At 38.2% G+C, this 27,906-nt stretch overlaps 1 protein-coding gene across 15 annotated transcripts in view; it reads right to left on the minus strand.

The window, feature by feature from the left end:
* The window catches only part of NUBPL (NUBP iron-sulfur cluster assembly factor, mitochondrial), a 269,591-nt gene that overhangs the window by 133,793 nt on the left and 107,892 nt on the right, over positions 1-27,906 (minus strand). Inside the window, exon 7 of one of the 15 annotated variants that reach the window (XM_086363710.1) lies at positions 18,070-18,187. The exons of the other annotated variants lie outside the window; for them this stretch is intronic. Within the exon in view, the coding sequence (XP_086219836.1) occupies positions 18,164-18,187 (24 nt within the window). The 3' untranslated portion in view covers positions 18,070-18,163. Of the gene's footprint in view, positions 1-18,069; positions 18,188-27,906 lie in introns of those variants that run through there. 15 annotated transcript variants of the gene reach the window in all.

Here is a 27,906-nt window from a genome sequence, read left to right on the forward strand (position 1 = left end):
CAGCACAGTCTAAAATGAAGTGAAGATGCTCAGTCATCTCCAACTCTTTGCAACCGCATGGACTGCAGCCTGCTAGGCTCCTCCATCTATGGGATTTTCCATGCCAATAATACTGCAGTGGGTTGCCATTTCCTTCTCCAGGGGATCTTTCCAACCCAGGGATCAACCCAGGTCTTCTGCACTGCAGGCAGACTCTAAACCATCTGAGCCACCAGGGAAACCCATACAGTCTAAGATAGTTTAGTTCTAATGTGACCAGTGTATACCATAGTTACTTACAAAATCATATCTGTTTTTGAGATGATCATATCCCTAAACTAAGACCAAAGTATAAACTTAGAACACAGATATAAGTTTAAAAAACAAAAAAACCCTCAGTATTCCTTCTTCTAGAATCTGTGATCAGCACTCTGCTGTTGCAACATTTCCTGCCATTATACCTCATGCTGTCTTTGTTTTTGACCATCTCCAGTAACCTTGTTTTGAACCCTCCATACCTATACTACAATAGATAATGGCAGTCAAAGCAATTCCCTGGTGGCTTATATGATAAAGAATCTGCCAGCAATGCAAGAGACCGGGGTTTGATCCCTAGGTTAGGAAGATCCCCTGGAGAAGGAAATGGCAACTCACTCCAATATTCTTACCTGGAGGAATTCCATGGACAGAGGAGCCTGGAGGGCTACAGCCCATGAGGTTGCAAAGAGTCAGACTCAACGGACAGACTAACTCTTTCAGTTTTTTCTTTCAAAGCAATTTGGATCCAAAGACCCAGAATAAGCAATTCTACCACTACCAAAGAAATATGGTAAACCTTCACTTACTAAGAAGCTAAAACTAAAGAATCAACTTCATGTTTCAAAGCAAAGTAGAAACCCAGAAGCATTACACAGACAACTTCATTATAAAGCTGTATGCAGATAACAACATACATTTCATGATACCAGCACATAGTTCATCTTAAAACAAATAATTTACAAAGTTTTCTAAGGGATACCATTTTCTCTATTTTCATCTAATGAAAATACTATATTTGTCTACTTGCATTGGTGTGTCCTACTGAGTTATTCACTGACTCAGTGGTTCTCAACAAGTGACAATTTGTTCCCCAAAGGATATCTGGCAAAGTCTAGAGACATTTTTCATTGTAATGAGTGAGGAGAGGGATGCTACTGGTTTATTGTTTTTCAGTCACTACATCAGGTTTGACTCTTTGGAGCCCCATGAACTGCAGCACACCAGACTTCCCTGTCTTTCACTGTCTCCAAGAATTTGCTCAAACTCATGTTCCAGTGAGTCAGTGATGCCATCCAACCATCTCCTCCACTGTCGTCCCCTTCTCCTCTTGCCTTCAACCTTTCCCAGCACCAGGGTCTTTTTCAGTGAATCAGTTTTTTGCATCATGTGGCCAAAGTATTGAAGCTTCAGCTTCAGCAGCAGTCCCTCAATGAATATAAAGGGCTGATCTCCCTTAGGATTGACTGGTTTCATCTCTGTGCAGTCCAAGTCAAGAGTCTTCTCCAACATCACACTTTGAAAGCATCAATTCTTCAGGGCTCAGACTTCTTTATGGTTCAACTCTCACATTTATACATGACTACTGGGGAAAAAAAAAAACATAGCTTTGACTATATGGACCTTTGTTGACAAAGTGATATGTCTGCTTTTAATAGCTGCTTAGGTTTGTCATAGCTTTTCTTCTAAGGAGCAACTGACTTGATTTTGTGGCTGCAGTCACCGTCTGCATTGATTTTGGAGCCCCCCAAAATGAAATCTGACACTGTTTCCACATTTTCCCCATCTATTTGCCATGCAATTATGGGACTGGAGGCCATGATCTTCATTTTCTGAATGTTGAGTTTTAAGCCAACTTTTTCACTCTCCTTTTTCACCTTCATCAAGAGGCTCTTTAGTTCCTCTTTGCTTTTTGCCATTAAAGTGGTATTATCTGCATATTTGAGGCTGTTGATATTCCTCCTGGCAATCTTGATTCCAGTTTGTGATTCATCCAGCCCAGCATTTCGTATGATGTACTCTGTATATAAGTTAAATAATCAGGGTGACAATATACAGCCTTGACGTACTCCTTTCCTGATTTTAAAACAGTCTGTTGTTCCATGTCAAATTCTAACTGTTGCTTCTTGTCCTGCATACAGATTTCTCAGGAGGCAGGTAATGTGGTCTGGTATTCTAATCTCATTAAGAATATTCCATAATTTGTTTTTATCCACAAAGTCAAAGGCTTTAGCGTAGTCAATAAAGCACCTGTTTTTCTAGAATTCTCTTGCTTTTTCTATGATCCAGCAGATGTTGGTTCCTCTCTGCCTTTTCTAAATCCAGCTTGTAAATCTGCAAGTTCATGGTTCACATACTGCTGAAGCCTAGCTTGAAGGATTTTGAGCATAATTTTGCTAGCATGTGAAATGAGTGCGATTGTGTGGTAATTTGAACATTCTTTGGTTGTATCTGGTCGTCAAAGTAAAATCCAACGCTGTGAAGAACAATACTGCATAGGAACCTGGAATATTAGGTCCATCAGTCAAGGTAAATTAGATGTGGTCAAACAGGACATGCCAAGAGTGAACATCGATATTTTAGGACTCAGTGAACTAAAATGGACTGGAATGTGCAAATTTAATTCAGATGACCATTTTATCTACTACTGTGGGCAAGAATCCCTTAGAAGGAATGGAGTAGCCCTAACAGTCAACAAAAGAGTTTGAAATGAGGTACTTGGTTGTGATCTCAAAAATGACAGAAAGATCTAGGTTCGTTTCCAAGACAAACCATTTAACATCACAGTAATCCAAGTCTATGCCCCAACCACTAATGCCGAAGAAGCTGAACAGTTCTATGATGACCTACAAGACCTTCTATAACTAACATCAAAAAAAGATGTCCTTTTCACCTTAGGGGACTGCAATGCAAAAGTTGGAAGTCAAGAGATACCTGGAATAACAAGCAATTTTGGCCTTGGAGTACAAAATGAAGCAGAACAAAGGCTAATAGAGTTTTGCCAAGAGAAGGCACTGGTCATAGCAAACTCTTCCAATAACACAAGACGACGCTACACATGTACATCACTAGATGGTCAGTACCGAAATCAGATTGATTATATTCTTTGCAGACAAAGATGGAGAAGCTCTACACAGTTAGAAAAAATAAGACCTGGAGGTGACTGCGGCTCAGATCATCAGCTCCTTTTTGCAAAATTCAGGCTTAAATTGAAGAAAGCAGGGAAGACCATTAGGCCATTCAGATACGACCTAAATCAAATCCCTTATGATTATACAGTGAAGGTAATAAATAGATTCAAGGGACTAGATCTGGTAGGCAGAGTGCCTGAAGAACTATGGATGGAGGCTTGTAACACTGTACAGGAGGTGATGCTATGGCTATCTGATGAGTATCCAACAGCTAGCGAGGCTGCTAAAAATTTTACAATGTACAAGATAACCTCTTCCTGGCCCAAAGCGTCAGTAGTGCTACTGTTGAGAAACGTTCCACTAATTTGTTTTAGTGGAACTTTAATTCCACTCATTTGTTTTCTTACCAAATGGCAGTTCACAGTTTCCCTTATTTTTAACCGAAACAAACATATAAAAATATCAACCAAAAATCAGTAACTAAACTTAATTAAGGAGAGTGAAGAGGAGTGAAGAATGCAGATAATCGTACTTGAAGTATGCAACTGACTCACTCATTCAACATATGATAGTACTACGATCAGATCACAGTCTGACACAGTACTAGGCATTGAGGATATCACGGTGCTAAGACAAGAAATCTGCTTTCATCTAGCTTATGTTCCAATGCTTCCAGGTTGAAGAAATATTCAAACTAAATTTAAAAAACCTTCCATTGCTGATACATTCTGGATAACTGGTGTAGCTATGCACACAGTTCCCAATGATAGAGCACTCATTCTATTTTTGGAAGTGTCTTCATTTTAATAAGCCAAAATAACCTTCCCTGTAGTTTTCACCCTCTGATCATAGTTCTGCTCTCCTGAGTCATAAAGAACAAATGTCTGTTCCACATGACAGCCCTTTACACATTTAAAGACAGCTCTCATACATCTCTGAATTTTGTCTCCCAGAGGCTAAAACAACTCTACTACCTCTGACAGTTCTTCATAAGACATGATCCTTAAGACTGAATGGAAATGAATAAAATCACTAAGATTTTGCAAGAATTTTGGCTACTAATTAGTAAGTGATAAATTTTCTTGAGCTATCCTTCTCAAACCCACAAAATTGTTTTTAAAAAGAAAGAATATATTTACTACCTCCATGTACAATATACTTGACATTTTATATGCATCATCATATTTAACTATCACAACAATCCAGTGAAGAACATAATTTTATCTTCACTTAAGACATGAAGAATTCATGGTCAGGAAGATAAAAGGAAAGAAACTGTGGTACATATACACAATGGAATACTACTCAATCATAAAAAGGAACACATTTGAGTTAGCTCTAATAAGGTGAATGAACCTAGAGCCTATTATACAGAGTGAAGTAAGTCAGAAAGAGAAAAACAAGTATCATACATTAATGAAAATATATGGAATCAAGAAGGATGGCGCTGATGAACCTATTTGCAAGGCAGCAGTGAAGACACAAACACAGAGAACAGACTTACGGACAAGGGTGGAAGGGGAGGAATGAGAGGGTGAGATGAATGGAGAGAGCAGCATGGAAGCAAATACACTACCATATGTAAAATAGATCGTCAATGGGAATTTGCTGTATGATTCAGGGAACTCAAACTGGGGTTCTATAACAACCTAGACGGGTAGGAAAGGGTGGGGAGTGGGAGGGAGGTTCAAGAGGGAGGGGACATATGTACACCTGTAGCTAATTCATGTTGATGTATGGTAGAAATCAAACCAATATTTTAAAGCAATTATCTTCAATTAAAAATAAATTTAACAACAAAAAAAAGGTATCTGGGAAAAGGATTAGAACAAGTCAGTTACACAGCAATAAACATTCCTTTCATTAAAAATAAAAAGAAAGATTCAAGCAATTTTTCGAGATCATATGCCTTTCCTAAGCCCATGTTCTTTTCACTATACCATGTTATCTAAAAATGGTGCTTGCGTTCACATTTTAATTCAATCACTGAGTTTTCATTATTTCCATTAACCAGTCTTTCAATGAAGCTAAATCTCAGAGTACTTTATGCTTGCATAAACAAGAAACTTGCTCTAATATAAAAGCATTATAACATTAAGTGCCTTTTAATAAGAATATACATAAATTTCACTCTACCTATACAATTCTCCCTATTATACACTGAATTCTGCTTGATTAACAAATTCTATGTAATACATGAATTCACAAGTTGCTATACCTTAAGAAAACAATCTAATTAAGAAAGATAACATTCAATTGAAATCTATACACTATTAGCTATACTGAAATAATATACAATGTCAAAAATTCTTAAAGCTCATTCATGGAAATCAGACAGGATAATATAATGGCAGAGATTAGTGACAGACTGGGTATGCAACACTGAATAACCTCTTAATCTCTTTGGGCTTCTGTGCTCTAACCTAAAAATGAAGAAAACAATAAAACCTACCTCACAGGGCTTTTGGAATACTATAACAGGTCCTGAATGGGTCTCGCTACTTCCACCATTCTCATCCGTTCCTTCCCATTCCACCTACTTCTGTTCTGTACCCAAGCAGCCAAAGTTGAAAACAAAAATCCTATCACATGATCCCACTGTACAAAAACCTTCAGTAGTTGGTGTCATTTTTGGAACAAAGTCCAAAATCCTTACCAGAGTCTGTAAAACCCTAAATGGTCCAATCCTTGGCTTCCTTGCTCACTTATACCCGCCACTATGAATGTTCTTCCCCTAGATGCCTGGATGGCTCAATCTCCTTCCTTCCATTCAAGTCTGCTTTAAATGTCACCTGCTCATATAAGCTTTCCCTAGTTTCCTCTACTTATTTCCAACAGCACTGATCAGTAACCTCTATCATATTATGTTTTTATTTATTTGTTTATTTCTGTCTCTCCTACCAAAAAATATTAACTAACCCATGAGAACAGGGTCTTCATGTGGTTCACCACTGTATCTCCAGTACTAAGCATAGTGCCTAGCACATTGTAGGTGCTTAATAGTTAATCCATGAAATAATGCAAATAAAGAGCTTAGCACAACCGTTTGGGAAACAGAAAACATTCAAACAGTGTTAACAACAATAATAACCACTATTATTACTACCAATACCAGTATTTCTGTTATTTTTCATACATACATTAAACAAACTACCTCTAAACACTAACTTTGTGCCAGGCATTGTACTGTGCAATTTTTTACATGTTGATTTTGGGCGTTGACAAGTTTTTGAAAACTAGCTAGAAAGCCACTGGCATAGGATGATAGTTGCAATTCACAAAGTAATTAAATACCTCCAAAAGACTTCTGGAATTCTACTAGTTCCAGACTTTCTGGTTTTTCCTTTAACTTGATCTGTATATCCCATTAGTCCACGCACAGTACCAGGCAATAGCAGTCAATAATAAAACGTTAACAGTGGGGGCATTATCATTTTCTTCTTTACTATTTTTTCAGGCTGTTGACTTTTCTTAAAACCAAAACCCAAGACATACTCCAGCCATGAACAATTATAAAGTATATGAATCACCAAACCTAGCCAGAGGCACTGATTATATTAACAATTCAAATGAGGTTATAGGCGAGGCAGCTATGGTATAATAGTAAAGAGTCCCTTCCCAGCTACATATGACCTCATGCAAGCTACTTAGCTTCCCTATGCTTCTGTTTCCTTAACTGCAAAACAGAACAACAACAACAAAAATTACCTCATAAAGATATTATGAAAATGAAATAAAATAAAGGAGGTGAGATTTCAGGCACACACAAAGACACTAATGTCTGCTCTCACAGCTCACGGAATATAAGCTCAAGTGGAAGTATGGAATTTGGCAGTGCTTTATGCTTTTGTGTAATGTCCACAATATCTGGCACAGATTTAGTAAATATTGACCTTATATTACATTATATAGGGGAAACATACCTAATTACACAGTGTATAGATGTTAAAAGCATCAAAAACCAAGCAATTTGTCCAAGGTTTTGTGAGTCATTAATGAAGAGAAACTGATAACCATGCACTTAAAAGATGGAATCAGCATTTCTCTAGACTTGAAAAACCCCTAACATTGTCATTATTCATATGACTCCCCCAAAATCATGTCATTTTTTCACTCATTTGTTCAAGCCAACACATCCTGAAATTCAAGTGCATGCCACCTATTATTCTAGGTGCTAGAGATAAAAAGGATAAGGCTTGGTCTCTCATCTACCCTTAAAGGAATGCAAAGGCTTTTAAAAATAGCTCATCTTAAGGGTTATGGAAGCTCTGTGGAAGGAATCAATTATTTTAGGAACAGCTTTATAGAAATGTTCTCCAATGGACCTTTCTGCAAGAATGAAAATGTTCTTTAATATGCATTGTCCAATGCAACAGCCACTAACCACATGTGGCTAATGTAACTGTGAAATGGAATTTTTAATTTTAATTAATTTTAATTTTAATAGCCACAGGTATTAACTAGTGGTAGTAACTAGTGGTTACTTTACTGAATAGCAGCAGGGCTTTACAGAATAGGTAATACTGAGCTGAAATCTTGAAAGAAGGGAGTAAGGAACTGATGGGGGTAGGGGACAGCACAGTCCCATTCCCAGGAAATAAGGGCACAGATGAGACAAAGGCCTGTGAGAAGGATTTCCTAACATGTTTAGGGAAGGCTGCCTGGGATATGTAAAATGTGGGAAAAAGAAATGAGGTTAGAGGGCTAGATAGAGCCAAAATATGACACCTGTGAATATCAGGCTAAAGAGTTAAACTTTATGCACCAGATAGCGGAAAACATTAAAGACTTCAGAGTCAGGGAACATATGCATATGACCATATCCACACCTTAGAAAGACAATTAGGACCATAAGAGGAGCCATACATTGAAAGAAAGAGGAGACCAGAGAGGTGGCTTTAGCTATGAAAACTACTGCAGTTCTCAAAGTAGTTTCAGTGATTCTGATGACCACAATCACAGGGAGAACAAAGATGAAGAAACAAATTCAAGAGACATTTTGGAGATAAAATAAGTGAGATTTAGGAAACTGAGATGTGGCAGACAAGAAGGAAATCAAAGTGAAAGCAGCTGGGGTATCAGCTTGGAAAACCAGATAATTTAGTTACTTCCTACATTGACTGAAGGGATAAAGAAAATTTAAAGGCTCTTGCTTACAGTTGTTTGTCAGAAACAATCTAAATATCCATTAATATCTTAAAATTTAAATAAATTTTGTAATTGAGATAGTATAATTACTAAAATTATTTTTAAAGAATATATAATACCAGGGTAAAATATCATGACATAATAAATGAAACAAGTAGACTACAAAGCACCATATACAGCACGACCCCAATTTTGTTCTGTATATTGGTAGGAATTTTTTTAATTGAGGGAATATGCCCAAAGTGAATAGTAGCTTACTTTGATAGTGAGGTAATGGGCCATTACAACTTCTTTCTTGACTATTTTTTTTCTTATTGTCTTATTCCAACAACTACAGAATATATTTTCTTTAAAAATAAACTTTTGGTCTAAAGCACTGTACTTTATGGGTACCGTGGCTCAGTGGTAAACAATCCACCTGCCAGTGCAGGAGATACAAGAGAGATGGGTTCTATCCCTGTGTCAGGAAGGTCTGCTCAAGGAGGAAATGGCAGCCCATTCCAGTATTCTTGCCTGAAGAATCCCATGGACAGAGGAGCCCGCGGGGCTGCAGTCCATGGGGTTGCAAAGAGTTGGACACAACTGAGCGCCTAAGCATACATGCACCGTACTTACAGCACTGGCATCTGTGGTAAAACTACTGAAGTGTGCAACTGTGTCACAAACAGAGGGGATTTACTTTACAACGCTGTGTCAGTTTCTGCTGTACAGCAAAGCAAATCAACCGTATGTGCAATATATCCTTTCTTTTTTTTTTAATTTCCTTCCCATTTAGGTCACCACAAAACACTGAGTATAGTTCCCTGTACTATACAGCAGGTCCTCATTAGTTATCGATTGTATACATAGTAGTATGTATGTGTCGATCCCAATCTCCCAATTCATCCCACCGCCTCCTTTCCCCTTGGTATCCATACGTTTGTCCGCTATGTCTGTGTCTCTATTTCTGCTTTGCAGATAAGATCATCTTTACCATTTGTCTAGAATCCACATATATGCATTGCTAACTGCTACTGCTAAGTCACTTCAGTCATGTCCAACTCTGTGTGACCCCATAGACGGCAGCCCACCAGGCTCCCCTGTCCCTGGGATTCTCCAGGCAAGAACACTGGAGTGGGTTGCCATTTCCTTCTCCAATGCATGAAACTGAAAAGTGAAAGTGAAGTCGCTCAGTCATGTCTGACTCTTAGCGACCCCATGGACTGCAGCCCACCAGGCTCCTCCATCCATGGGATTTTCCAGGCAAGAGTACTGGAGTGGGGTGCCATTGCCTTCTCCGACATATATGCATTAATATACAATAACTGTTTTTCTCTTTCTGACTTACTTCACTTTGTATGACAGTCTCTAGGTCCATACACATCTCTGCAAATGACCCAATTCTGTTCTTCTTTATAGCTGAGTAATATTCCACTGTATAATATATATGCATCACATCGTCTTTATCCATTTCTCTGTTGACGGGCATGTAGGTTGCTTCCATGTCCTGACTATTGTAAACACTGCTGCAATGAACACTGGTGTGCAAGTAACTTTTTGAATTACGGTTTTTCTCTAGGTATATGCCCAATAGTGGGACTGCTGGGTAGTATGGTAGCTCTATTTTTAGTTTTTTAAGGACCCTCCTCCATACTGCTCTTCACAGTGGCTGTATCAATTTATATTCCCACCAATAGTGTAAGAGGGTTCCCTTTTCTCTACATCCTTCCCATTTATTGACAGAGGGAATATGACGTGACAGTTCCCCAAAGTCTACTGCAGGTTTGTTATGGGAGACTAAATTCATGACACATTGAATAAAGCAGTTTTTTTCAATTTGAAAAATTTACTACAAAGTATAAAATGGATTCTTCCCCATTAAATTTATTTATAATGTCTTATCATGTATAGTTTATGTCTATATATTTGCGACTACAAGTGGGAATTTGCTACAAACCTATCTTTTATTCTGTGTAGTCATGCAAAAAAAAAAGATTTATTCTGTTCATACTAAATTTCAATTACTCAGGCTCACTTGATATACAGCAGACACTGTATGCTCAAGAAGTGGTTCAGCAAATACTAATTTCTTTTATAGGTACATTCAGTCCTTTTTGCATTTAGCAAAAACCTAGCTTTCCAAGCCCTACATTTAGATTTACAAGGAAATCCTAATCTAGTATAGATAAGCCTACCAGAGAGGCATATGGCTATGACAAATCCTAATACATTTTGGATGTGAATAAAACACAATTAGATAAGCAATGTAATAACTCCTCCTTCACTAACTAGGAAATGAATAGATTTTTTTCAACTATAATGTTAATCACTCTGCCATACGATAGGTTTTTTTTTTGCCTTGGGAAACCACATGTACATTAAAAAGGGAATCTTAACCTAATATTTCTAGCCACATGCCATCTTATTCTCATAATTTTATAGGAAAAGAAAGTAAAGGGCTAGAATTAAAAGCATTTTTCTATTTCAGATGTTTAGAAACCTGGTTTGGTCTCCTTAACTAAAATTAGTTGTGTATCTTATTTCTATGTTTTCTATGAAAACACACTTGTAGAGAAGCAGGCTTTTCTCTGGGACATTTGGACATAAGCCTCAGGGCTAGGTGGTAGCAATGGGCTCATCCAATAAATCTGATGAAAGTGAGACAGTAACAGACCTGGGCCCAAGGCCAGGTATCCTGGCTTGAAATCCAACAAGATTACAGTTCTAAAATTAAAACATATTTTCCCTCCGAGTTGAAACAGGGAATAAGCTTTTACAATACTAGTTAGTGACAACCGGGAAACATCAGCTAGCTTCCAAACCCAGAAACAGCCTCAGATGCTTTAGCTGACTACCATGTACTACACAGTGGGCAGGAGTCACTAAAATAATCACTCCACAGGCAAAGAGAATCCAGAAATCTGCAACAGCAATTAGCCACCAGTATCTTACTATGTTTCTGTGATCTGATGTCCATTTCCATGGAAACAGAAAAAGAAGTGAGAGGCAGCCAAGAGAAGAGATGTCGGAACTTGTCAGGTTCAGTGACTAGAGCTGAAAGCTGTAAATGCCATTTTTTTTTTTTTTTTAAACAAACAGCATCAGCTGACTTCTGGCACATAATCGATTCTCAAGTTAGGCAATGTCAGCTTGCTTGGAGAAGCATAAAGCTAAAGAACAGGCTTAGGTTTTTTGTTTTGTTCTTGAAGGTCTGGATTAAGGGAGAAGGAGATGCAAATTAGAAGCAAATGGTTCAAAATTCTACATTCCTAATATATAAAAATGTCATAGAATTGTTTCAGATTTCACAAAGTGAAGAGAAGGATTTCTTAACTGTAATGGGGAGTGGGGAATGTAGGCTCACCACAGACTATTATCTGTAATGAACAGCAAGACGATAGAGGCAGGGACGAGACAGAAGGCAGAGGAGGCAGCAAGTACAAAGGCCCTGAGACGAGAGAGTGTGTGCTCCTTTCAAGGCACTGCAAGCACCACAGAAGGCTTTCCCAAGGAGGTAACGCCTAAGCCAAGACTTCAAGGACTAGATGGAGTAACAGAAGAGAGCATTTTGCCAAGAAGTAAGAGCATGAGGGAAGTCCTGGAGGCAAGAGAGCAAAATGAATCCAGGAATAGCAAATAGTTTAGGGCAGCTGAAGCAGAGAGTGGGAGTAGGGGAATGAGCTGTGATCAGATCAAGAAGGGCTTTATTTCCCAACTTGGATTTTTGCACTTTTGTCCAGAAAATAACAAATTGTCACTAAAGAGTCTAAATCAGGAAAGTACATGATGAGATCTGCATTTTAAAAAGATTAGTCAGACTATCTCAGATTACAGAGGGATATAGATGTAGAAGTCTGTTATAGCTTTCCCAGGAGAGAGAGAAGGGAGAGTGCGGGAGGGGCAGCCACAGAGATGGGAGACTAGGACACAAGGAATATGGGGGCTAGAGGGGAGAAGGACGAATCAAAGATGACAGCCAGGATTTTGGCCAGAACAGGTACGGTATGGTAGTGTCAATCACTGAGTCTCTGTCACCAGCACAGAAGGAGGAGTTCAGGTGTGGGAGACAATGACAAGCTCTCATCTGGACTCCATGACTTTGAGATATCCAGCTAGCCAGCAGGCAGCTGCCCATGGGATGGGTGTTTTTACCATCAGAAGAGACAGATGGGGTGAATATAGTATCTGGGCTTCAGGGCTGGCTGCTATTGCCCAGGGAAAGCACGAGATCAGATGGGATTCTAAGAGATGAACTGTAAAGTCTTTAGACTCAGTTCAAATGTTGGCCACACCATTTACTAAGTAGGGTCACTTAGTCTCCAAGCCTGTGAGTTGGGATAATTACACCTGTGCTGCAATTCATGGGGTCGCAAAGAGTCGGACATGACTGAGCAACTAAAATGAACTGAACTGAACTGAAGGACTAATATTTTTTAAATGAATATAGAGAAGAAACTATAAAGGAGAAAGAGAAAAAGAAGATTAAAAAGTAGATATCATAGGAAATGTAGTATTATGAAAACCAATGGAAAAGGGTATTCAAAATTAAGAATAGATCAATTAAGAACAGATCAATTAAAATGAGAAAAGTATACAAAGGATTTTTTTAATAGACATTTCTGGTGATCCTGGCTAAAGTAGGGTGAAGGTGCCAGAAGTAGATGATAAATGAAGGAGTGAGACAGATTTGGAAAATTCCTTCAAGAAGCTTGCCTGCAGCAGAGAATAAAAATTATACTGGCAAGATGAGTAAGATGAGCACTTCCAGGGGACAAGATTGAGGGTATACCATGAGAATGGGTGGCTGACATAGAATGGAGGTTAAAGGCACTCACATTAAGAAGGCGAAGACCTGGAGAAGGAAATGGCAACCCACTCCAGTATTCTTGCCTGGGAAATCCCATGGACAGAGGAACCTGGCAGGCTACAGTCCACGCCACTCTTTGTGTCCTAAAGAGTCTGACACAACTGAGCTACTAAACAACAGCAACCAGCTGTCAGAAGTCATGCAAAACATGATGGACAGAACACACACATAAGACCAGTTTCCTCTCATCCCTGAGCTTCAGCTGGATGTTAATGTGTGCCACTTGGGCCCCCTTCAGAACTGAGTCACTCTTTCTTCCAACTGCTGGGAGTGTTGGCAGAAGATGTCACTCAGCTAAGTCTCCATCCAAGCATCACAAAGGCATCCCATGCCTAAGATTGTGCATCCCACCTGGGGATAACCCACATGCAACAACCAGCCCATGATGGAGGATAAAGGCCTGGCGAAGGGGGTGATCCCCAAGAAGTCACTCCATCTCCAGAGCCCCCAGGGAATGTGCTGAGGCTTGTGTTAAAACTGTAATATGACACAGACATAGAGAACAAACATGTGGACACCAAGGAGGGAAAAGGGTAGGTGGGATGAACAGAGAAACTGGGACTGACATGTCTACACTACTATGTATAACACAGATAACTAATGAGAACTTACTGTACAGCACTGGGAGGGGTGGGGAGGTACAACCTGCTTACAGACATATATTCAGTTAACCTTAAAATGCACTGCAATATATAATAGGTGCTCCCCAGGTGGCTCAGTGGTAGAGAATCCACCTGCCAAAGCAGGAGACGCAGGTTCAATTCCTGGGTCGGAAAGATCCCCTGGAGAAGGAAATGGTGATGCACTCCAGCATTCTTGCTGGGAAAATCCCATGGACAGAGGAGCCTGGTGGGCTACAGTCCATGGGGCCGGACAGAGTCTGACACAATTGAGCGACTAGGCATATGCAGTGGGTGCAGACAAATACTGTTTGATTCTGCTTTTACAAGGAACCCACAACAGCCACATTTATAGGGTCAGAAAGTACATTGGTAGATGCCAGGGGCTGGGGATGGTGTGGGGAGGGGGAATGGAGAGTTAGTATTTAATGGGGACAGAGTTTCAGTTTAGGAAGGTGAAAAATTTGAGAGATGGATGATAGTAAGAGCTGCATAACAATGTGACTGTACTTGGTGCCACTGAATTGTACAATTAATATGGTTAAATAGTATGTTTTATAGTATGTGAGTTATACTGCAATTTAAAAAAATTGTTTTAAGCTCTGTTAAAAAAAAAAAAAAAAAGGCAAAGAAACTGAAAGACCAGGATATTAACTGGATTGTCCATATGGACTCTGAAGTTATCCAAGACGGTGGCTAGAACAGGAGTAAAAGGAAATGGCAATATCTTTAGCAACTAACAAAGAATGACAGGACTTCTCTGGGGGTCCAGTGGCTAAGACTCCAAGCTTCCAATGCAGGGGACACAGGTTCGGTTCCTGGTCAGGTAATTAGATCCCACATGCCACAACTAAAGATCCCACCTTGCTGCAAGGAAGACTGAAGATCTTGCTTTCTATAACTAAGACCCAGCACAGTCAAATAAGTTTATTTACTTAAATTTATAATTATTTACTTAAATAATTATTAAAAAGAAAAAAAAAAAAAGAATGACCAAAGAAGAACAGGAGAAGTCGACTGTACTTTTTGTAACCATGACTATCAGAAGAGAAAGTAAGTATGGAGGAGTACCAGAGCAGAAGCTGCTCTAGGGAAAAACAATGTGTCAGACCTTACCCTAAACCCATGGGTACACAGTAAGTGAAAGAGGTGCGTCCACTTAAGAAGACTTCATGAAAAGTGCTGTCTACAAGGAATTGCAATTTTCAGTAAAGGCAAAGAGACAGAGAGGAGTTCTCAGTTAATGACATTAAGGAGAATACATCTAATGTAAGTTGGGGCACCAGAGATCCTCGAAACAAAGCTTTGGGAAGAGGAAAGTAAACTCAGGTTTAGGAGAGAAGTTCCAAGCACATATAAAGATGAGAAAAATTTTGTAATGACCAGAGAGGATTACATTGGGGTAATTACCAAAATGGCAGGTATATGGGGTGTGACGGAATTAGCAGACTCAAGATTTCCAGAACAGTCTCAGCAGCCTTTCTACAACTGAGAAAAACTGTACTTTCAAGGAATTCCCATATTGAGTAACAATACCTAGAAACTCAGCAACAATGTTTTTAGCGTACTAGGTGAACACCCAAGTTTAGCTTAGGCATACATTCATTCTGGAAGTCAGTTTTATTCACATTTATCTCTGTAGTGAATAATCTAACCTTGCTCAAAAAGACCCCTAAACACTGACCTTTGACTTCAGCTTGTGGGAGGTAATCTCTAAGGTCTCTGTTTTCCTGGGGCGATGGCATAGCCAGGTAGTAACAATGTGATTTAGAATGGGGGCTTTCTCTTTTCGGTCAGTCTCAGAGGAGCTGGAGACTAAAGACTGAGACCAGCCTCGGACAGTCAACAATGACCATGTCACAGAGTCCCAGCAAAACTTCTGAGAATACCAAGCTCAGGTGAGCTTCCTTGGTTGGCAATACTCCATGCACAGCATCACACATCAATGCCAGGGCAGTAGTGTGCCCTGGCGCCACTGGGAGAAGACAATGGAAGCTCCATACTGAACGATAATTCCTCGGATACTGCGTTAGGCACTTCCTCCTTTGGCTGATTTTAATCTCTTTTTCCTGTAACAAACCATACCCATGAGTGCAGTCGTACTCAGTGAGTTCTGCGAGTCCTTTTAGCAAATTACTGAATCTAAGGATGGTCTTGGGAATCCCTGAATTTGTAACTAGTGTCAGAGTGAGGGCAGTCGTGGGACCCCTCTAAATTTATATTTGGTCTAAACTACATCTGTTCTCTCTAAATCAAAATGTTTGGCAAAAAAATGATTTGAAAAGAACTCAATATATGAGGTTAGCTGAAATTTGTCACTGAATAGTAACTAGTCTATTCTGCTATCGATGACTCTTGCTCCCATAAATTCCTCTGAACTGTGAAGAAGTCTCAACAAATAACCACTAAGAAAAGCAGTGTTGAGGTTTCATCTAGATATAATAGATACTCACTATATCACTAAGACAGAAAGTCATTTCCCTCTACTGAATTGCAGCTTATTCTAGGTAACTGGGAAACGCCATAGTACCTCAGTGAAGTGTCATCAAACCCAAATAATGAATCCTTATAAAACTATTTTAATTTTTTAAAAAGGCATTCTATAACTACTACACTTTATAAATGGTTTGTCAAATTTCCCATTATCAAATACTGGTAAAGACTTTATAACTTACCTTCATATAAAAACTGTACCAAATTAACATATTGCCTAAATTTTTAAAAATGCAATTTAAGTGGAATGAAAAACGGTATTTAACTAATGAATGTTATTGTAAAGAGATTTATCAAGACATTCTCTCAGATATGCCTTATATGGTACAAAGCATAAAATACAAAATATATAGTCAAATGACAAAGGAAAAGTCTCAATATATTAATACCCATTAGTATTTCAGAGATGACAGCAAAAGGCGTGTTTTCATTCTTTTAAGTGAAAATTTAAACCTTTGAGATTTCAGTTGTACAGTTTAGTTAAAAGCTCAGCCTAGGGAATCAGAAAGATTACTTGTAGGATTCTGCTGAAGTTATTTAATGTCTTTATGCCTCAGTTTCCTCATATGTAAAATAAGAATAACAGTATCTATTACACAGAATTGTGAACATTAAATGAGCTAATAAAGGCAAACAGCATAAGGCTCAGTATATAGTAAAAACTCAATATTAGCTATTTTTAGTAGTTTAAAATTATCCAGTGATAATACATTAATTCAATCTATTTAATCTGATGCTTTCTACATTGAGGATCTGACAAATTTGTTGCTATGGACATACATACATATATATATAGGCTTGGCATAAATACAAAAAGAAATTTTCTTTAAAAAGGATGTTTTCATTTCTTTCAGTGCACTTTTTATCAACATCAAATAAAAATTAAGTAAAGGTTCACAGAAACAAAAAGAATCTATGCCATCAAGTTTCATGCCTTTCTTATCTACAATTTCTCTAAATCTAACCACTGAACAAATGAAAAATGACAGAGGATAGGTTGCTGTAAAAAGTAATAGGGAGACTCAATGACTGACATCCCCAAAATCAGACACTGGGAAGAATAATCTGGCAGGCTTTGGCTAAGCAATAAGAAGGAAAATTAAGTTAGTGATGAGGAGATGAAAGAGGATGAACAGGTTGCCAAAGCTGTCACCAGCAGTTTAAAACAGTCTTTCAACAATAAAAATACCTGACCAAAATGAATGACATAGAATCATTCTGCAGTGACTGTGAAAAAGATGAGAATATAATTCAATCAGCACCAAAGCAGTCACAGTTAAAATAATATTTTCCATACAGAAGACATCATAGATTGTATGATATACCATTATTTTATATACCAAAAAAGATTAAAAAGTTAATAATTAAACAAATGTGATGTCAAGATTTAATGATTATAAAATATACTCCAATTTCAGAGATACTGAAATTTGAAAAAATATCTATCTTAAAATCAATTAGGAAAAAAAAAATCAATTAGGTACAGTATCTATTTAAATAATAAAAAGTGGTCAAAATCCTATAAAGTCCCCAGTAACAACCACAACTCTCCTTATAGCCTGCTTGGGATCTATTCAAATATTTTTGGAATTTGAACAGCTCTAGTAGGCTTCTCGGAGAAGGCAATGGCAACCCACTCCAGTACTCTTGCCTGGAAAATCCCATGGATGGAGGAGCCTGGTAGGCTGTAGTCTATGGGGTCGCTAAGAGTCAGGCACGACTGAGCGACTTTACTTTCACTTTTCACTTTCATGCATTGGAGAAGGAAATGGCAACCCACTCCAGTGTTCTTGCCTGGAGAATTCCAGGGACGGTGGAGCCTGGTGGGCTGCAGTCTATGGGGTCGCACAGAGTCGGACACGACTGAAGCGACTTAGCAGCAGCAGCAGTAGGCTTCTAAGATATGATTCTCACCCATGATTCTCCCTCTGGACCTAAGGAAATAGAAAAAGCCCTGTCCATCCAAAGGGGCCACAGCTCTAAGAAGCTCTCCTAAGGGCCCAGTAAGTAATCTTACTTTATTAATCTTGATCTTTATTAAGGCTTCTTAATTATAACTGCAGAAGACAAGGTCCTACCTTTTATAATTACCCTCTATCCTAGACTCATTTCATATTATTGTAGCTTATTCTTAAAAGTCTGGATCAACAATATAAAAGAATTAGAAAGTTATAGAAAGTTAGGAATTCTGAAGTGTTCAAGGTAGAAATGGGAAATTATAAGGTTTGGATAATTAGTCTACTTTTATTTTATTCATTTCCTAAGGCAATTATTTTAGCCTCGTTGGTTTTTGCTGCTAATGATTTATATTTGACATCATTCCATTGCCCTTTGATTAATGTATTTCACTGGCTTGGCACAATTTTCTAGTAGTGATTCCTTTTGCACTAATTTTGATTGCTGACTTCAACTTAATTGAGAGAGTCCATTTTGTCAATTCTCTTAAAAACACGACAGGATTCTGTATGCTTCCTACTATGTCAGAGCTACAGTGAGAGCCATCTTTAATATGAAATGACTGTCCAAGGACCCCTATTACTTCCCCCAGGTAGTTACACAAAGAAGGAAATGGGGAAAGCTTCCTGTGCTGTTAGACGCAAAAGAATACTAGAGCATCTTTGCATGGTCAATGAAACACTGACCAAGTTTAAACCACAAAAATTACTTCAATTTCCTAGTACCTTTCTGTCCTTTCTTCCTTGTTACTTCCTTTCCTGCTTTCCTTCCAGATGCAAGGCCTGGAGTCAAGCCAGATGCTCTGTTTTTCTTTATTTGTCCTTACTTCCCAATTTAGGTGTCAGAAAAGTCATAAATGAAATCTGCTGTTGTATTTCATTGGGACTGAATAGTCACACTGTGCCTCCCTTCCCACTCTACGTCCTGAAAATGAATCCTGATTCTCTATGTTCACTACTGAGAATGAAAAATTAATATGATGGGACAAAATCAGGAAGGCCCCATCTCTCTCACTGGGAAGCACTAGAACCACTGCCAGGGACTCAAAACTGGTAATCTGAGTCCACAGCTTCTATCACTCCTAGAGGGTGGGTGAGCCTACAGATAGGCTGAGAACATGTTTTTCACTCAGGCAAAAAGAGCTATCCAAAGTAAACAAGGGCTTTGAGCTGAGAAGAAAAGGGAAGACCAGAAATGAGAAACCGAATACACTACTGAAAAGTTCTAGGGAAGAAGGACATTTAACTAGACAGGTGACAAAGCCTATCCTTGCCAAAGGGGTGAGCCATGTGAAGAAATAGCTAATGAGGTACCACATGAGAAGGGATAGGAGATGACATGCTGATTCCTGCATCTAGACCAGAGCAAGATATGACTGAAACACCTAAAACCCGAGAAAGGAATTCATGACCACAAATAGGAAAATTCATCTTCCAAAGGTACCAGGAGTAGGGCTGATCAGCAGAGAATAGACAGCAGAGAATAATCTGACTCAGGTATATATGGTCAGAGGGCTGCAGCGGGAGGCCTTCTGTGGGTGTCAGGTTAGAAAAGAAGCTCTGAGAAGCAGGGTCCTCCCAAACTTAGAAATTGCTCCAACCCAAAACTACACAGAAGAATATCAGTGCTACACAGAGAATATCAGTGGCTGACACTGGACAACAAGAACTCTTCTTTTTATATATGTACTTTGGTTGCTTTACTTCTATTGTTTTCTTCATAAAAATACCCATTTAAACATTCTGGTCATTAAGTAGTTCTATCAGGTGAAAACGTATGTCTACGCCTGTGTTAACAGGGATCAGCACACATGAGTAAACTGGTGAAGTAATGACGTGTTAGATCCACTCTGATGCTTGAGAAATTTACCAGAAATGGCTTGGGGTGGGGGATTAGGGAAGTCGGTGCCAGCCTAGAACACTGTAAAAGCTTGTATTCAAAGCTGCATATATAAGAATAGTCATCATGGTGAGTTGGAGGAACTCATGTAAGTCATCTCTGACAACTGTTATTTTTAAAAAGGGTACTTTAAGTTGGAGGAAATAACCAGCATTTATATTCATAAGCCATTTTCAATTCCTGAGAACTCATTCCCTTTCAATGTGACTGCATGGTTCCTTCTATGACATGGAACCGAAATGAATTGGTTAAACCTGGTCTCATGACAATACCACCAACTTGAATGGTCAATACTGTATAATATTCAGCTTTGTCCTCTAAGTACCAGCCTTGACTGCCTTAAACAAAACACTGTAAAACAGTATCATTATCAAAATGTCTAATGTTCAAAACATCTTGCTTATGACCAAAACTCAAAAGTAGGTCTGCAACTAAAAGCTTTGACATTTTCAAAGGTGGAACTACATCTTACATAATCCTTGTGTCCTCAGCATCTAAACAGTGGCCCCCCAAACACAGTCAGTTCAGTTCAGTCGCTCAGTCGTGTCCTACTCTTTGTGACCCCATGAATCGCAGTACACCAGGCCTCCCTGTCCATCACAAACTCCCGGAGTTCACTCAGACTCACGTCCATCGAGTCAGTGATGCCATCCAGCCATCTCATCCTCTGTCTTCCCCTTCTCCTCCTGCCCCCAATCCCTCCCGGCATCAGAGTCTTTTCCAATGAGTCAACTCTTCGCATGAGGTGGCCAAAGTACTAGAGTTTCAGCTTCAGCATCATTCCTTCCAAAGAAATCGCAGGGCTGATCTCCTTCAGAATGGACTGGTTGGATCTCCTTGCAGTCCAAGGGACTCTCAAGACTCTTCTCCAACACCACAGTTCAAAGGCATCAATTCTTCGGCGCTTAGCCTTCTTCACAGTCCAACTCTCACATCCATACATGACCACAGGAAAAACCATAGCCTTGACTAGACAAACCTTTGCAGGAGCCACTTAAATATGTGCTGCTGACAATGACAAAAAGTCTGATGACATTTTAAAAGTACAGAATTGTACTGTATTTGTAGAAGTACAAGTATCTGATACTGTACAAGTATCTGATTGCGAAATGAGTGAATAAATGCAGTGATCAAAAGAAACGCCTGCCAGGTTAATCAAATTGAGCTATTTCTTAGCTAATACTGCCTCAGAAAAGTATTTCAAAGAACTAGACTTTAGTTATATTGTATCTCTATTTCCTTGTTGACTAATCTATAGTTTTAAAAGGGAAAGGATAATTAAAAACAATGCTTAACATGCTTGATTCTGTCACCTCAGAAGTCCCAAAGAAATCTAAGAGTAGTAACTGAGATATTACACAGAAACTGTGCCTCATGTTTAAAAACTTTTTAAGGAAAAATCAGGTCTTTAGGTGCCTGAGAGACTACTGTCCTGTCCAACTGAATTCACTAATGTTCTTTGTTCTTTAATGCTTCATGGAAGCCTAATAAAGTGTTTTTAAATATGAGACTTGCTAACTATCTGATGACGCAAAAATCATAGAAATGAATAAGGGCAGATGCCCAAAAGTGACAAGGAAAACATTCAATAACTTGATCTACATTTAATGCATAGTCTGAGAAACTTTTCCATGCAAGGCAATAAATTTCTTTAGTATATTTAGACATGGTTAACTTAATTATCTTAAGAACATCATTTAACATTTTATTTCTTTGACTAAGTAGGAACTTCTGAAATTTAATATATCATATTATAATTCTTAATGATTATTAGTTATATAATATCAAAGGAAGAAAAACAGATAATTTCCTTAGGAATTGTTTAAACTATGAATGACTAAAAGAAAATTATTTAAAGTAATATTTTCATGCTTCCATGTATCTTAATAATCAGAAGACCTCTGATCTATTACCACTGCCAAATAAGGATTTAGATATGCCACAATTAAGTACAACTAAATATTAGCAATTATTTAAAGTTAAACATTAAATTGTTCAACAGTTTAGTATAAAATGAACTACTGTAATAACTGGTATAATAGTAACTTTATGTATAGAATACTGTTTGAAATAAAGTAGGTTATAGATTAGAAGATATTTTTATTACACTGTATATTGAAATGGTAATAAAGTTTCATATATATATTTTCTACCATACATTGGCCAATACTTAATAAACCTTGGTTGCCTCAAACATTAAATACAGAAAAGAATCTGGCTGTTAATTATCCTGTTAAACACTGGGAAAAATACACCCATTATAGCTTCTTGTATAATGACTTGCCATTTGAGAAATGATGTATCAAACTCCTTTGGCTCTTCCCATGAGAGGTACTTAGGGGGCTCAAGAAATTTTTTTCATTTTATACAGGATTAAGCAGAGCTTAGCCCACACTCAAAAGCAAAATTCTTTAGGAAACCAAAGGCTGAGAACATTCCTTATTCAGAAGTGAAATTCCATTGTCAGGGAAATCACTAATACCAGCTATCAAGGGAAAATGTCTCATTCCTATTGCAGGATCAGCTAAAGTGAAACTGCTTCTTTAGTTGCTAGGAAACAACCAACTCATTATATGCCATTATCAGAGCCCTAGAGAAGAAACTGGCATCTGCTTCACATTTGGGGATACTGGAGAATGAACTAAAAGCACTGAGACTGCTGCCAAAATCCCTGGTCTTCAGGGTTTACACTGTGACCGCAGCAGGTGCTGACACCAGACTAGCCTTTGAAGTTTTCCTTCCCATGCTCTTCTTCTACTAACTAAAGTTATTTTTCCAATATCCCACATTTTTAAAGTCAAAGATTCTAAGACAAGATTTCCTTGTTTGAGTTAAACTAATTATATCTATGTTGAGCACCACTTAAGAGGAAAAAAAATATTACTCCAGAATCAACGAACAATAGAAAAATTTTAAACTATCAGTTATTCATTGAGTGAAATGATACTAAATGTTTGTGCCTTTAATTATTTAAAGTCAAGATGGAAAATAAAAGGAAATTGTTTCCAAAATCAGGAGAATAAAAAGAAAAACACAAAGATAAATCTACTATTCAAAATGACATTCTAGCATTTATCTGCCTAGTTTTCCTAATTGATCATAAAGTTTAACTTCTATTTTTATGGGCTGGCATGCTTTCCTGCAACTCATCACAAGATGCATTCATGAACACACAACATTTATTCATCAATCTCTTCCCATCCTTTTAGTAGATGAGGTTGAAAGGAGGTGGGGTGATATTATGCAGATAAATTAACTAGACACTGGCAACTGAAACCATGAGAGACTCCCTATACAACTGCTTCTGTATCCAGAAAAATAAGTTATGCTTCAGAAGAAGCTGCAGACGTTGGTAAAATAAATTGACAAACCATCTTTCTTTACAAAATTACAAAGAATGATCCTGGCAGAGCTCCCTTACTTTAATACACAATAATTCTTTGTCTCATCTCCCACTCTAATGGTCATCTTATTTTGATTATTTATATGTGACACTCTTGGCTAAATAATATTCCCCTGATACTACTTCATACTTTCTATTCTCAAACAACTCAGTTCCACTCCACCACCGTGACAACCTTCTCCCAGCCTGGCTCTTATCTATATCTTATGAAACATCATTTCTACCAAAGGTTGCCAGACTTAGTAAAAAAAAAAAAAAAAGAAAGAAATAGAGGACACTGCTGCCAAGTCACTTCAGTTGTGTCCGACTCTGTGACCCCATAGACGGCAGCCCACCAGGCTCCCCTGTCCCTGGGATTCTCCAGGCAAGAACACTGGAGTGGGTTGCCATTTCCTTCTCCAATACATGAAAGTGAAAAGTGAAAGTGAAGTCGCTCAGTCGTGTCCAACTCTTCGTGACCCCATGGACTGCAGCCCACCAGGCTCCTCCATCCATGGGCCTCTCAGTTAAATATGAATATCAGATATACAATGAATACTTTCTTAGTGTGAGCATGACCCAAGCAATATTTGGGACATGTCCATACTTAAAACTTATTCCCTGTGTATCTGACCTCAAACTTAACTAAGTATATCTTGCATTTTATCTAGCAACCCTATTACCATCCCACAATGAGATAACTTGATCCTTGACAATTTTCTCACTTTGAGAGAAACGTGCCTTTCTTCAACAACACCAAATTTTCAAATAAGGAAGGAAGGCCCAACCTTTCTAATGCCCCTCCCTTCCCTAACAAAATCAATTTATCTGAAACTTTCTACACTTGTTCCTACCAAGCTACTGAACCACTTCTTCCCCATAAAGAATGATTCTCAATTATGTGATGCCTTCGATTTTACACTCAGCCTCCTGATCCCTCCTGACTGCCTGTCTTCCAGGAAACCAGACCGTGAATTCAATATTTCCTTCATTGATGCCCTGGATGTGTTTCCCGTCTGGATTTTCTGCCATGCCGATCCTGGATCCAACAACAGATTTCACCTACGTCAGCTTTCAGGCTTTGGAGAGTTGCTAAAGACAGTCACAAAAACTCATCAAACCTAAGAAAATCACATTTAGCATCCAGTGGGCCTTGGCTGTTGCACAGGGCTCATTTCTCTCATCTTTTTTTTATTCCTCTGAAAGCAGTTCAAAAGCACTGCCTCTAGCCCAAGGTATAACCAACCTTGATTTCAGAACCACCAGCATTAAGACGACTCACCTGGGATAATCTATTAAAAATGCAAACTTCTTGGCCCTCCTTTGAACCTACTGAGGAAAATGTTCAAGTGGGGGAGTGGAATGGGAAGGCTATAAATATGAATTTTCAACTAGCTCCCTAGACAATTTTTATGAATACAGAAATTTGTGAACCAAATTTGCTCAACTGAGTAAACTCACTATCTTTTTCCTTCCACTGAGAAGATCTAGGAAATACGAATTTTGGTTAACCTCTTTTTAGTATCAGTTATGATGGGGTTCCCTCATCTGTTCTTCTTTTCATTGTACTCACCAAACTTGGACTGAAAACTTATTTTCTATAAATAATTCATAACTTTTTAATCCCCTTCCCTTTTGCCTCTTTCATAATATTCCTCTTTCAATAATCCTCTCATTTTCTATTCTTCAGTCCTTCTACACTATATTCTGTGCTTTGGAAAAGGTATGCCTGCCCTACTCGGAAAACAAATGAAAAGGGTTTTCATTTGATACCATTCCTCCTTAAGTTTCCACCCTGTTTTTCTTTCCTTTTCCCCATCACTGCTGAATGGCCTATTTTATATTATGGGCTTTATACAACTCTACTTCCAAGGTCATGCTATAAATTCATTCTTAAACATCTATCATCTGACATTTTTCATTCACTATACTACTAAGGGATCATAAATGGTTACCTACCATCTATTATTTCTTGCCCTTTTTCAATCCTCACTCTCACTGACCTATCCTTCTTGAAACTAGTGGTTCCCAAACTTATCTACACAGTGGAATCAGATGCAAAGTTCCAAAAACACTGATGCCTAGTTAACACCCCAAGAGTTTATGATTTACTCTGTCTGGGGTGTGACCTGAAATTTGAAATTTTTTTAAAATTCCCAAATGACTCTACTATGCAGATATGTTGAAAAACCATGGCTGCAAACACTTTATGATATTAGCATTCTTAGTTCTTTTCCTACTTGAACTACTTCTCTTCTTCTTGACTAATTCCTTTTCCTCACAAAATCACCACCTCAAATCGGAATATTAACCAAAGAGAAGTCTGCTACTATAATTAATATAGCTGAAGTCATGAAATTAGATGTCTCAGGGAGGATGGTGGTGATTATGACAATAATAATGACACCTAATATCAAGAAATCTAATACCCTACTTATTATAAGATGTATCATTATTTTATGTCAGAAGAAAATAGAGCAAACACCTAAGATGAGAAAGAATCTAATAGAAGAAACTTTCGTAAAGTTGGGGCCCTAAAAGACTAAACTCTCTTCTTCTAAAGGTAAATAAAACATAAATCCTCAAGTGAGAAATAAATTTCAAGGAAATATGCACCTCTCCAGGCCATGGCAGAAGGCAGAAAAACACCTCCTAAAGACAATGAACCAAAATTGGTACCCATGGAGCTTTCCATCTGAATTCTGACCACCAGACTGGTCCCAAAAACGAATTCTATTTAAAGTTGCCTCAAGGGGTGGGAGGTGGGAGGGAGGTTCAAGAGGGAGAGGATGTGTGTATACCTAGGGCTGATTCATGTTGATGAACGGCAGAAATGAACACAACATTATAAAGCTATTATCCTCCAATTAAAACTAAATTTTGAAAATAAATAAAGTTGCCTCCGGTTGAAAACACCCCAGATGAATGAAGAAACAACACAAAATATCTCTGGAAGAACCAGAATTCAAGCCACAGATAAAGGAATTCTGAGAAGTTATCACTCATAAGATGCATTCTGATTAGAAAATGTTAAAATTTGGAGAGAATCTAATTTGTATTAAGGTTGATAAAGTACAGTAATAACATGGCACACTTATATAAAATTACTATGCTTTCTAAGAATATTATAAACTCATTTAATTTTTATAATGTGGTAGATACTATTAACCCCATTATACTGGTTAGGAGACTAAAGCCCAGAGAGCTTTCTGCCCAAGGATATACAGCTATTACATGTGTAGTAAGTATTGGACTCAGGCAATTGTGGCTCCATAGTCCATGCCCTTAGCTACTGAGCTATGGACATCAATTAGACAAATTAGGGCATATTGCTTATTGGAAATAATGAGAAGCAGAAGACAATGGAACAGCACCAGATGGTCAATATGGAAATCAAATTGATTATATTCTTAGGAGTTAAAGATGGAGAAGCTCTATACACTCCTAATTGCAAAATTCAGGCTTAAATTGAAGAAAATAGGGGAAAACACTAGGCCATTCAGGTGACCTAAACCAAATCCCTTATGATTATACAGTGGAGGTGACAAATAGATTCAAGGAATTAGATCTGGTAGAGTGCCTGAAGAACTATGGACAGAGGTTTGTAATGTTGTACAGGAGGCCGTGACCAAAACCATCCAAAAGAAAAAGAAATAGAAAAAGGCAAAGTGGTTGTCTAAGGAGGCTTTACATATAATGGAGGAAAGAGGAGAAGCAAAACCCAAGGGAGAAAGGGAAAGATATACCCAACTTAAGGCAGAGTTCCAGAGAATAGCAAGGAGAGATAAGAAAGCCTTCTTAAGAGAACAATGCATAGAAATAGAGGAAAACAATAGAATGAGAAAGACTAGAGATCTATTCAAGAAAATTGGATATGTCAAGGGAATATTTCATGCAAGGATAGGCACAAAAAAGGACAAAAACAGTAAGGAACTAAAACAAGCAGAGGCGATTAAGAAGAAGTGGCAAGAATACACAGAAGAATTATACAAAAAAAGTCTTAATGATCTGGATAACCATGATGGTGTGGTCACTCACCTAGAGCCAGAAATCGTGGAGCATTACTTGAGAAGCATTACCACAAACAAAGCTAGTGGAGGTGATGGAATTCTAGCTGAGCTATTTAAAATTTTAAAAGGTGATGCTGTTAAAGTGCTGTGCTCAATATGTCAGCAAATTTGGAAAACTCAGCAGTGGCCATAGGATTGGAAAAGGTCAGTTCTCATACCAATCCCAAAGAAGGGCAATGCCAAAGAATATTCAAACTACTGTACAATTGCGCTCATTTCACATGTTAACAAGGCTATGCTCAAAATCCTTCAAGCTAGGCTTCAGTAGTACATGAACCAAGAACTTCCAGATGTACAAGCCAGGTTTAGAAAAGGCAGAGGAACCAGAGATAAAAATTGCCAACAT

Source organism: Bos grunniens, chromosome 21 (assembly GCF_055505025.1).
Source record: "Bos grunniens cultivar Pamir isolate PY7600 chromosome 21, Bosgru_T2T1.0, whole genome shotgun sequence".
Lineage (NCBI taxonomy): Eukaryota > Metazoa > Chordata > Mammalia > Artiodactyla > Bovidae > Bos > Bos grunniens.